General features: G+C 44.5%; 1 protein-coding gene across 1 annotated transcript in view; it reads right to left on the minus strand.

Annotated features, from left to right (window-relative positions):
- Window positions 1-145: 145 nt before the first annotated feature.
- The window catches only part of LOC311137099 (phosphatidylinositol 3,4,5-trisphosphate 5-phosphatase 1-like), a 34,825-nt gene continuing 22,227 nt past the window's right edge, over window positions 146-12,743 (minus strand). Inside the window, exons 12-27 of the mRNA XM_084171432.1 lie at window positions 12,327-12,523; window positions 10,228-10,345; window positions 9,415-9,511; window positions 8,818-8,956; window positions 8,102-8,210; window positions 6,953-7,041; window positions 5,953-6,034; window positions 5,745-5,834; window positions 5,451-5,561; window positions 3,699-3,778; window positions 3,487-3,574; window positions 2,422-2,568; window positions 2,265-2,331; window positions 1,925-2,167; window positions 1,030-1,493; window positions 146-595 (exon numbers count right to left, since the gene is read on the minus strand). Of these exons, the coding sequence (XP_084027558.1) occupies window positions 546-595; window positions 1,030-1,493; window positions 1,925-2,167; window positions 2,265-2,331; window positions 2,422-2,568; window positions 3,487-3,574; window positions 3,699-3,778; window positions 5,451-5,561; window positions 5,745-5,834; window positions 5,953-6,034; window positions 6,953-7,041; window positions 8,102-8,210; window positions 8,818-8,956; window positions 9,415-9,511; window positions 10,228-10,345; window positions 12,327-12,523 (2,171 nt within the window). The 3' untranslated portion in view covers window positions 146-545. The remainder of the gene's footprint in view (window positions 596-1,029; window positions 1,494-1,924; window positions 2,168-2,264; window positions 2,332-2,421; window positions 2,569-3,486; window positions 3,575-3,698; window positions 3,779-5,450; window positions 5,562-5,744; window positions 5,835-5,952; window positions 6,035-6,952; window positions 7,042-8,101; window positions 8,211-8,817; window positions 8,957-9,414; window positions 9,512-10,227; window positions 10,346-12,326; window positions 12,524-12,743) is intronic.

Consider the following 12,743-nt stretch of genomic DNA (forward strand, 5'->3'; position numbering starts at 1 on the left):
CAGCGGGTGGTAGCATTTAAATATATAAAGGATAGTTGGACACTGGGCTGTTGTAAACTGAATGTAACTGTCTGTAATACAGATAGGAAGGTTCAAAGCAGATGAGAAAAATTAATAGGACAAAAGAAATGGAGAGGCAGGTGAGTCTGATTCCTGTTAGTTTAATAGTATTGATTTGACTGCTCTTTGTCAAACAGCAGATACAAGGAAGAAACGTTCAGATGGTTGCAAGCAAGTCTTCAAAATGATTCCTATACTCTTAAAAGAGTTCTTCTGGTGGTCAGCGTTTGTGCAAAAATGAACAATGATACTTCTTATAGGAGGACTCTACAAATCCACGAGAGGAGACATGAAGACAATTCATAAAATGTCTTATGGAGATCCAGTACTATAGCCTATGGAAAAGGAAAGACTAGTTTGGAGAGTCAGGAAGACGAGCAGTGGAGTGACCGGGCAGGGGTGATAAGCTGGAGTGAGTTGTCATCTGCCACTAGCCCCCATTCAACATCTAATTTCCAACATGGCTTTTCAGCCAAAGCAGACAGTCATTTCACTGAACGGCCCATCTTCGAGGGTTGAGTTGTCTCCTGAAGCGCTGGGGAAAAGGGGAAGAGAAATGTTTTCAATTACAGACAAAGACCATGCTGCTTTTCGTCAGCCTGTTGTGTTGACTATGTACATAGTTTAATGAATGTACAGAACCTCTTCCTCTGTGGTATGCTTAGTTTAAAAACATAACAGAAGCTATACGCAACTTGCCTGATATGTGAACGGAGGCTACTTGCCTGATATTTGAACAGAGGCTACTTGCCTGATATTTGAACAGAGGCTACTTGCCTGATATTTGAACAGAGGCTACTTGCCTGATATTTGAACAGAGGCTACTTGCCTGATATTTGAACAGAGGCTACTTGCCTGATATTTGAACAGAGGCTACTTGCCTGATATTTGAACAGAGGCTACTTGCCTGATATTTGAATAGAGGCTACTTGCCTCTGGACTTGAGTGGGAAAGTTACTGGAGTCTTACCTCCTTTGGGGAGGGGCTGGATGGGCCTTGAAGGTGGGCGGAGTTTGCTGGGCAGCTCCGAGCTGTCTCTGTAGTCTCTAGGCTTAGTGGGCGTGGCGTCCGCCTGGCCTGGGCGGGACTTCATGGGCAGAGGCGGCCTATTGGCCGTTAGTACCATGCCACCTTCGGAGCGCGATGGCTTCACAGGGTTCTTGGTGTAGGACTGGGGGTGGAGGGAGGTGGTGGGGGGTGAACACAGGGGCTTGGTCTCAGAACAGGTGTAAGAGCGGTTACGCGGGGTGGGGACCGGGGGGCGGTCAGGGTCCTGGTCAGAGGGTTTGGGGAAGGAGAAGATGGGGTCTGGAGGGGTCAGGTGGTCCTTGGAGCACTGAGGGTCTGGTGGGTCTTTAGCTCCTCCTCCAGACTTCCCCATGGAGCCGTACAGAGGGTTGTCAAACATCTCCGCTGGCTTCCCGTCCTCACCTCTGGAAGACAGGACAGACAGACAGACAGACATGCGAACACACACACACACACGCAGAAGCAGGTCATTCAGAGTTCAGCTTCACAGACTCACAATGGGGTATCAATCAATCTCTTCACTCTCAGTACATTGTCTACTCTGTGAGAAAATAGCAGTAATATTGTTCAGTTCAGTCCCATTTCAGTTCCACTTCAAGTAGGCCTAAATAATGTCAGTCCCCATATTAGAGGTCAAACCACCTCAACAAATTCCCTTCCACCAATTTACCAAGGGTTGTTCTCCCAGACACAGATTAAGACTAGCCCTCGACTGAAAATATATTTCAAAGGAGTTCAATCTGTGTTCGGGAAACCGGCCTCTAAGAATTTTTAAAACTATAAACTCGTACATATTTTTTTCTCTTAGAGCTAGGCTAGTGCAAGAGAAACGTACACATTATCTGATGCCTTTCCAGTGGGGCTTCGCACAGCGCTGTGGTCGTAGCCAGTCTTTTTGGGAAAGATGTTTCCATGGGTCTGGTCCTTGCCCCCATGCCCAACGACACCACCCCCACCTCCGGAGCCTGATCTGGGCTGCATGCTGTAGCTCCAGCCCCTGTCTGTCACACCTCCAGACTTGTAGCCCACCCCCATGTAACTAGGGTTGGTGATATCAGTAGGATGGGGAAGAGCGAACCTATTGAACAGGAGGAATAACCACATGTCCTCATCTCACAATTTTAACGGAGATCACAAGCTTGTAAAATAGTCATGAGTGAAGAGAGAGTTCTCACTTGTTGTTGTGATCGAGACCTTTTCCTTTTGGGGCACCAGAATCATCCCTTTCCACTTTGATGAAATCTGAAAAAGGAGGAGTGTTTAGCAACAAGAGAATACATTATGTTTGTTGGGACATCAGTGGTGCAGTATGGCATTGGTTCTCAGCCTCACCGTATAACTTCTCGGTCTGTTTGCCCCCAGAGGTGCGTAGCTGGACACCCCCCGTCAGGGTGCCTGTCCGCTCCCCATGGTGCGTCAGCGTCACGTGGAACTCTGTGTAGGAGGACTCTGCCGCTCGCAGAGCCACACAGCCCTCTCCTGTAGGGATGACACCATGTCAGGGAGCAGGAGGAGAAGGAGGAGGAGAGGAGGAGGAGGAGGAGGAGAGAAGAGAACGAGAGAAGAGGAGGAGAGAACAGGAGAGAGGAGGAGGAGAGAAGAGGAGAGAACAGGAGAGAGGAGGAGGAGAGAAGAGGAGAGAAGAGGTGGAGAGAAGAGGAGGAGGAGGAGAGAGGAGGAGAGAAGAGGGGGAGAGGAGAGGAGGAGAGAAGAGGAGGAGAGAAGAGGAGAGAAGAGGTGGAGAGAACAGGAGAGAGGAGGAGGAGAGAAGATGAGAGAAGAGGAGGAGGAGGAGAGAAGAGGAGGAGGGAAGAGGGGGAGAGGAGGAGAGAAGAGGAGGAGGAGAGGAGAGAACAGGAGAGAGGAGGAGGAGAGAAGAGGAGAGAAGAGGTGGAGAGAAGAGGAGGAGGAGGAGAGAGGAGGAGAGAAGAGGGGGAGAGGAGAGGAGGAGAGAAGAGGAGGAGAGAGAAGAGGAGGAGAGAAGAGGAAGAGGAGAGAAGAGGAGGAGAGGAGGAGAGAGAAGAGGAGGAGGAGAGAAGAGAAGGAGAGAAGAGGAGGAGGAGAGAAGAGGAAGAGGAGAGAAGAGGAGGAGAGGAGGAGAGAGAAGAGGAGGAGGAGAGAAGAGGAGGAGGAGGAGAGAAGGGGAGGGGAGGATTAGAAGAAGCTGTCTTTTACTCTTTGACAGCTAGATGATGACAGAACTATACTGAACAAAAATATAAACACAACATGCAACAATTTCAACGATTTTACTGAGTTACAGTTCATATAAGGAAATTAGAGCTAGATGATCATGAGTCATAGACCTAGACTAGTATTTACACCAGCCCAAATGTGGTCTGTGTCATTCTCAAAACAAGTCTATCCAAACAGACCACAGTTGTCCTACTTTCTCACCATAGGATTCGTCACAGTCTGTGGACTTGACACACAGGAGGATGTGTTGATCCAACAGATACTCTGGGTCTGAGATGATGGGGACGAGCTTTAAAAAGACAAGAGGTCAGACACTCAACAACTCTATTGAGTCAAATACGACCATATTGTAAAGACAATTAGCCTAGTATTGTATGTATTGTATTTGAAAGAAGCTTCACTGTCAAACTTACCTCAACTTGGTTTCCAAACCGAACCTTGATGTTCCCATCAGAGTGATCTTGGTTCTCTCCTTCCGAGCTCTTGACGAATTCTGTGGACAGGATGCAGTTAGCCTGGTCCCAGATCTGTTTGTGCGCTATAGCCGATTCCAGTTTGGCATGACAATGACCAATAGGAGATGGCAAGACAAACAGATCTGTGACCAGAGGGGTACATACCGGGTTGGAGGAGTTAGCGAGGTAACTTTGGTCAACTCTGAGTTCAACTCGGGTTAACCGGTCATACGATAGTGGCTCACCTTTTAGCCAGGTAAATGTCTATGGCAACATATCCTTCAGAACTAACCTGCTCCGGGGCAGGTTTACTCAGTGCTGACTCCATTTACCCTGAATGAAATGTCTGAGCTGTGAGTTGAGGACCAATGAAATCAGATTTCCTCCCTCTCACAAAAGATTGAGTCATCATCCCCGTCATTTGAGGAAGACGACTGATTAAATATTTTATTAATGAAATGTTTTGTGTGTAATAAAAATATTAACGTTAAAATACCTATCACATGACACATTTAGTAATGACAGCATTTGCTCTCCAAACTGTACATTCTTCGCACAATTGTATTTAGAAATTTGTGAAAAGGCAAACTGACAGCCGCAACCAACCATAGACATATAATCCATAGACTGGCAGCCATTGCTAGTGTACCTATGAGTTTAACAGTCAAATTGCCAGGGTAAGAGGTTCCAAAACCCTTCTATGGATTATATGTCTATGGCCACAACACAACAAGCTGTTCCACAGATAGGAGTGGGAAAAGGGTGGTTGTGCATTGATAAGCAACACCAAAGACGGCATTAACAATAAGTCATAAAATAAAGACGACACATCTAAGAGCCTATTCCACACCACAGCCTGCTGAATTTGCAAGATAACTTTTCTTTCATTTTGATTTCGGCACAAATTAAAATGTGGCACTGACTTGCCCATGAATTGATGTTTCAGCACTGTCTCAATGAAGAGCTCGGCCACAAGAGTTTCTAAACCCAGAGGCGCAACATCGCGAGACTTCCGCAAACGCTTGCGAAACAGATCAAACAGGCCGGGGTTTGGGGTTTGAGAAGTCAATGAGAGAAGTGAAATATTCTTCCTTAGTTGTTAATTTTCTTGAAATCTAAAAGGCACAACCTAGATTCGAGCCAATGTCTTAAGTGTGGAACTTGTTATGACTCCAACGTCGTGAGCGTGACAAACTGACACGTTGTCATTTTCATCAAAAAATGAGCGCCTTTTATTTTGACGGCCTGCACATGCGCAGTTCGGCGCGAGATGACCGAAAGACCCGATGACGTGTTTCTGTGAATGAGCATAGCTAGCCAACGTCGCCATGACATCGCCTACAAAGTGTGATCAGGGGATTTCTATTGGAGAAGCAGTTTTAGCCTATCTTCATACTGTACTGTCTTTGGTCCGGCGTTCAACTAGTCATGTGCAACAACACGCAGTTATAAGCCTGCTAGAGTTAGCGGCAGACGGACGAGCATTATCCACCATCGTAGTATGGATGAAGCCTGATCTGGAATGTGAAGCTAACTTAAGCTGGCTAGCTTTAGAAAAGCCTGAGTAGATCCAGCTTGCTTCGTAGTATACCACTCAGGCTAGTGTGGAGGCTACAGTTCAGTTGGAGCACTTGATATGTTTTTAGTGTTATCCTATGATCCACTGACCACTGTGGTCACAGATCGAATAAGGAAGTAGCCTATTCTTACTCTCCAAGCAGCTGGAGTGGTATTCGATGAAGAACTTGGTCTTGGACTTTGTCATGAGGGTGGCAACACAGTTCATGAACTTGATCCCACCCTGAGACACACTGTTGGGATCTGGAAAGAAAGATAGAAAGACAATTTGGAAATGCAGTTGTCGGAAAACACTAGAACTTCTTCTTCTGAGGGCAGATCATTTTGTAAAATACTTTTCATTTAATGTCAGTGATGTCAGACACTCATGCATCAGTCACACAGCCAGTATGGTGTAGTTGTCTTAATTGAAGTTAGAAACCGTACCATGCTTGGAGACGAACTGTGATGCCACTCCGACTTCAAACGTGGAGAAAACTGGAGAGTGGTCACTGGTCATGATGTCATTGGTGCACCCTACAAGAGAGGTTGAGAAATTATATAATTGGTATTAACATTAGCTAAAATTAGACATATTTTGTTGGTTATTGCAATTAATTAATCAATTAATCAATCATCATTGCATTAGTCTCACCGTATGACTGACAGAACACATGCACCAGTGGGTAGGACTTCCGCAGAACACGATCACACCATGATGGTAGATTATATTTAGTCTGTGAGGGAGAAAGATTAATATTTCTGTCTTTCGGAAAATCAGCATTGGTTTGATGGCAGGCCTACCTAAGACCAAGACCATCTTTCAAAAAGTGGTTTCAGAGACCCTGTGTGCATCCCAAATGGCACCCTTTTCCCCTATATAGTGCACTACTTTAGACCAGAGAATGGCACCCTATTCCCTATATAGTGCACTACTTTAGACCAGAGAATGGCACCCTATTCCCTATATAGTGCACTACTTTAGACCAGAGAATGGCACCCTATTCCCTATATAGTGCACTACTTTAGACCAGAGAATGGCACCCTATTCCCTATATAGTGCACTACTTTAGACCAGAGAATGGCACCCTATTCCCTATATAGTGCACTACTTTAGACCAGAGTCCAATGGCACCCTATTCCCTATATAGTGCACTACTTTAGACCAGAGAATGGCACCCTATTCCCTATATAGTGCACTACTTTAGACCAGAGAATGGCACCCTATTCCCTATATAGTGCACTACTTTAGACCAGAGAATGGCACCCTATTCCCTATATAGTGCACTACTTTAGACCAGAGCCCCTGAATAGGATGCCATTTGGGACGTTGCCATTGTTTAGTGGCTGAGAACATTCTAGACATTTAGCAGAAGCTCTTATACAGAGCGACTTACATGAGCAATTAGGGTTAAGTGCCTTGCTCAAGGGCACATCGACAGATTTTTCACCTAGTCGGCTCGGGGATTAGAACCAGCGACCTTTACGGTTACTGGCACAACGCTCTTAACCACTAAGCCACCTGCTGCCCCTAGGTAAAATAATAAACAGCGAAGCTGTGGACTTGTGCGCTCAGATATTTGCTTATTTCCTCTACTGTATGAGGGTCATACAGGGACACAGCATCTCAGGAAACATACAGAGTTAAAACCTACCCCCGTGGCTTTGGCCTTGGTGTAGGCGTATCTCTCGCGTGTGTCTCTCTCGAAACGATACGTGGGCGCGAATGTGATCTCCTCCTCGTCTGTGATGAGATTAAATAAAAAGAGAAAGATGTCAGAATCACCATTATTTGCCAATTACATTTACATGTACCAGGAAGTGGTGCTGACATCGTCTTATAATTAACAATATACAGACAGAATATAGACAAAAGAGTGTACACAATCTTCATACAGTCACACATTCTCTACACGTTGTTACATGTTGTGGTGAACTCAACTATCTCTATGTAACAGTTTTGCTTCCGTCTACATCTTGTTACATGTTGTGGTGAATTCAACTTTCTCTACGTCTTGTTACATGTTGTGGTGAACTCAACTTCAAGCAGGCAAAATTTGGCACAATAACATTTCCATGACAAAAGCATGAGCACTTCAGAGCATAAATACTCTCTGGTAGGGCTAGTTAGCCTATAGTTTTCAGAGGCAAACATAGATGTGTTCACTCAATGGCTAGTTGTGCCTATAGTTGACTCTCTGGTAGGGCTAGCTAGTGTCATGGCTCTGGGGCTAGCTAGCATAGAGTCATGGCTCTGGGGCTAGTTAGCCTATAGTTTACTCTCTGGTAGGGTTAGTTAGCCTATAGTTTACTCTCTGGTAGGGCTAGTTAGCCTATAGTTTACTCTCTGGTAGGGCTAGTTAGCCTATAGTTTACTCTCTGGTAGGGTTAGTTAGCCTATAGTTTACTCTCTGGTAGGGCTAGTTAGCCTATAGTTTACTCTCTGGTAGGGTTAGTTAGCCTATAGTTGACTCTCTGGTAGGGTTAGTTAGCCTATAGTTTACTCTCTGGTAGGGCTAGTTAGCCTATAGTTTACTCTCTGGTAGGGCTAGTTAGCCTATAGTTTACTCTCTGGTAGGGCTAGTTAGTCATGGCTCTGGGGCTAGTTAGTCTATAGTTTACCAAGGCTAACATACTGTAGGCTTTGGCATGGAAATGCATTACTTTAATCAAAATCACTTATCAATGACCATCAATTTATCCTCACATTTTTTCATACACATCATATAGCCCTAGTGAAGTTGAATTTGCTTTAGGCATAGTTAGCTGTGACAGAATGCATGTTGCTAGTGGCCATGTCTCACCATAGTGTAGGAAGACCTTCTCTTCTCCCCTCTCAATGTTGAGCTGGTCTTTACACAGCAGTTCCTGGTACTGTTGCTGTTTGATCTTGGTCACAATGTTCTCCGCTTCCTGTAAGGGAACACAATGCAAAGTAGCTGCTCTCTCTTCCTGCACAGTGATGTCAGCAGCCCAGCACAGTCTCCATTTATCCTTACTGCTGCTAGAAAAATAGGGAACAGGAACTGCATGCTGGCCCTGTTCCAAATGGCACCCTAATCCCTATATAGTGAACTACTGTAGACCGGGGCCCTTGGTAAAAAAAAAAAAAGTAGTGCACTCCTCTGGTCAAAAGTAGTGCATTACATAGGGAATAGGGTGCCATTTGGGATGCAACTACAACTTTCATGCACCGGACAGGTGGGCCGCCGTGTCCTTTACACAAGTGTGTGTCGAGTAACAGCTTGCTTGCTTATGCTTACTTGCTTGGTATGTAACAACACATTCAATAAGCACATTAATACAAATTCAGACTAGCAGTGGCTGAGAGTTGTTGATAAAGCAGTTGATAGTTGTTGATAGTGTAGCGACCTTAACCCAACACAAACTCTTCAAAAAGTTCAGATCTCTTAGCATAACGGTTAAGGTTGAGTTGACAGTCGCTGGACCCGGGTTAGAGTCCCAGTCGTTTTTTACAATCTCCACATCCAATGTTAACTGCCAAACTAGTTCAACTTACTGTGGATGGCAATTCAATTCGATAATTCAGATCCCCAAGCCAGAACAGATGAGTGAATCGATGTGTGATGTCAAATGGGTTCAGTTTCTTATCTCCAAGATTCAAGAAGCGTAGGATGCTGACGTAATTTTGGTTGCGTCTGGCAAGAGAACAAATGTTGAGAAAATAAAATGTCTTGCTTTCAAGTAGTTGAGATATGAAGAGATGTGGAATCTTCTTTTCTCACATTTAGCTATTTTCTGCAATATGCAGACTCATATCTTTGTGTTCCTTTTTTTTTTTAATCAAACAGAAATGAACAGAAACAGTTAAAGGCTGCTCAAGAAATAGAGCAGACAAGCCACAAATAACAACAGACATCCTAAACAATACTGGAGCATAAACAAACAAAAAAACCTTGTGAGAGTTTAGTGGCATTTTGAGGAGATGCTAAATGTACTGATATTGAGTCAGTGGAATCAATACACTTTTTGATTTCACTTCATTTAGCTTTCAATGCAAACTGGTTTCTAGGGGTCAGAACAATTTAAAATGCTAAAGGAGTGTTACATTCTGATTTACGTAATTTGTCAGCCATTTTAAATCCCTGTAGCTCACCTGATCTTCTTCTCGCTCCCCGAAGTCAGGTGACTGTTGACAAAGCCAAAGGAAGTACCGTTGAACATGAAGGACACACCCACTGCTCCCTTATTTCCTGGAAGATAAACAAAAAGCACCTGGATGTAACGTTGGGCCTCTCTACTAGTTGTGCATTTCATCGTCTAGGTTGTTATTAAAGAGGGACAGTTTCCCGGACACAGATTAAGGCTAGTCTTGGACTAAAAAACAATTTCAATGGAGAATCTCCATTCACCATGCTTTTTAGTCCAGGACTAGCCTTCATCTGTGTCCGGGAAACTGGCCCAAAGAGTCTGCAGTGAGTTGATGGGTCTGCAGTGAGTTGATGGGTCTGCATTGAGTTGATGGTTCTGCAGTGAGTTGATGGTTCTGCATTGAGTTGATGGTTCTGCAGTGAGTTGATGGTTCTGCATTGAGTTGATGGTTCTGCAGTGAGTTGATGGTTCTGCATTGAGTTGATGGTTCTGCAGTGAGTTGATGGTTCTGCATTGAGTTGATGGGTCTGCAGTGAGCTCATGGTTTTGCAGTGAGCTGATGGTTTTGCAGTAAGTTGATGGGTCTGCAGTGTGTTGATGGGTCTGCAGTGAGTTGATGGGTCTGCAGTAAGCTGATGGTTCTGCAGTGAGCTGATGGTTCTGCAGTGAGTTGATGGTTCTGCAGTGAGTTGATGGTTCTGCAGTGAGTTGATGGGTCTGCAGTGAGCTGATGGGACTGCAGTGAGCTGATGGTTCTGCAGTGAGTTGATGGTTCTGCAGTGAGTTGATGGGTCTGCAGTGAGCTGATGGGACTTACCCAGTGCGTTGGCGATCCCTGTCTTGACGCTGTCTGAAAAGATGTGTGAGATTCTGTTTTCGTGCTCTGGCTTGGCTAGCACAACGATGCGGATGTTCCATAGGGTTTGGATGGCTATCTGAACAAAATATAACGCAGAATAATTACAATAAAACACACATTAATCATTCCTTATGGTGAATTCTATTACAATCTGACAGTCACTGGCACTTGTTTTAATGTAATGTCCCCAGGCTTAATTGCAACCACATACAGTGGGGGAAAAAAGTATTTAGTCAGCCACCAATTGTGCAAGTTCTCCCACTTAAAAAGATGAGAGAGGCCTGTAATTTTCATCATAGGTACACGTCAACTATGACAGACAAATTGAGAAAAAATTATCCAGAAAATCACATTGTAGGATTTTTTATGAATTTATTTGCAAATTATGGTGGAAAATAAGTATTTGGTCACCTACAAACAAGCAAGATTTCTGGCTCTCACAGACCTGTAACTTCTTCTTTAAGAGGCTCCTCTGTCTTCCACTCGTTACCTGTATTAATGGCACCTGTTTGAACTTGTTATCAGTATAAAAGACACCTGTCCACAACCTCAAACAGTCACACTCCAAACTCCACTATGGCCAAGACCAAAGAGCTGTCAAAGGACACCAGAAACAAAATTGTAGACCTGCACCAGGCTGGGAAGACTGAATCTGCAATAGGTAAGCAGCTTGGTTTGAATAAATCAACTGTGGGAGCAATTATTAGGAAATGGAAGACATACAAGACCACTGATAATCTCCCTCGATCTGGGGCTCCACGCAAGATCTCACCCCGTGGGGTCAAAATTATCACAAGAACGGTGAGCAAAAATCCCAGAACCACACGGGGGGACCTAGTGAATGACCTGCAGAGAGCTGGGACCAAAGTAACAAAGCCTACCATCAGTAACACACTACGCCACCAGGGACTCAAATCCTGCAGTGCAAGACGTGTCCCCCTGCTTAAGCCAGTACATGTCCAGGCCCGTCTGAAGTTTGCTAGAGTGCATTTGGATGATCCAGAAGAGGATTGGGAGAATGTCATATGGTCAGATGAAACCAAAATAGAACTTTATGGTAAAAACTCAACTCGTCGTGTTTGGAGGACAAAGAATGCTGAGTTGCATCCAAAGAACACCATACCTACTGTGAAGCATGGGGGTGGAAACATCATGCTTTGGGGCTGTTTTTCTGCAAAGGGACCAGGACGACTTATCCGTGTAAAGGAAAGAATGAATGGGGCCATGTATCGTGAGATTTTGAGTGAAAACCTCCTTCCATCAGCAAGGGCATTGAAGATGAAACGTGGCTGGGTCTTTCAGCATGACAATGATCCAAACACACCGCCCGGGCAACGAAGGAGTGGCTTCGTAAGAAGCATTTCAAGGTCCTGGAGTGGCCTAGCCAGTCTCCAGATCTCAACCCCATAGAAAATCTTTGGAGGGAGTTGAAAGTCTGTGTTGCCCAGCGACAGCCCCAAAACATCACTGCTCTAGAGGAGATCTGCATGGAGGAATGGGCCAAAATACCAGCAACAGTGTGTGAAAACCTTGTGAAGACTTACAGAAAACGTTTGACCTGTGTCATTGCCAACAAAGGGTATATAACAAAGTATTGAGAAACTTTTGTTATTGACCAAATACTTATTTTCCACCATAATTTGCAAATAAATTCATTAAAAATCCTACAATGTGATTTTCTGGATAATTTTTTCTCATTTTGTCTGTCATAGTTGACGTGTACCTATGATGAAAATTACAGGTCTCTCTCATCTTTTTAAGTGGGAGAACTTGCACAATTGGTGGCTGACTAAATACTTTTTTCCCCCACTGTATAGAGCCGGCTGGTGGAGGAGATTAGTGGTAATGTGTAGCCTGCCTCATACCAGTGTAGAAATCAGAAGTTACAAGTAACTATATTTTAAGGGGTGGTTTCCCGAACTCAGGTTAAGCCTAGTACCTCAGATTAAGTCTAGCAAACGCAATGGAAAATCTCAATTGAAAGTGCTTTGTAGTCCAAGGACTAGGCTTAATATGTATCCGGGAAACTGGCCCTGAGTGTTGAGATAATCACTGACTTGTTTGAAGCTGATGTTGGTGGTTCCTCTCAGAGCACTCTTCAGTGTGTCCATCCACTCCTTCTCCCCCAGGGGATCTTCCTGAGTCCCGATCACATAGATGTCATGAGGGATGTGGTCGGCCGTGTCATCCCTGGTCTTGCCCTGACCCTTACACTGGAACCAGGATGCTATGCTGTGGGGGGGACTGGCATTACCTGGGGGGGGGGGGGGAGAGGTAATTATCAATCAATAAATTGTTTAAATTGTCCCAATTGGGCAATGCGTAATTAGCTGTTGAGTTCTTGAGCAAAATAATTATAGACTGAGCTGAAGTAGCAATATCGATATTGATCAATAAAGTATTTATTATCAACAAATTGATGCACTAGGTACATTATTCTATGTATTTTAGTTAATGTAAACATTGAAGGTAGC

The sequence above is a fragment of the Coregonus lavaretus genome (assembly GCF_964263955.1).
Source record: "Coregonus lavaretus genome assembly, chromosome: 11".
Lineage (NCBI taxonomy): Eukaryota > Metazoa > Chordata > Actinopteri > Salmoniformes > Salmonidae > Coregonus > Coregonus lavaretus.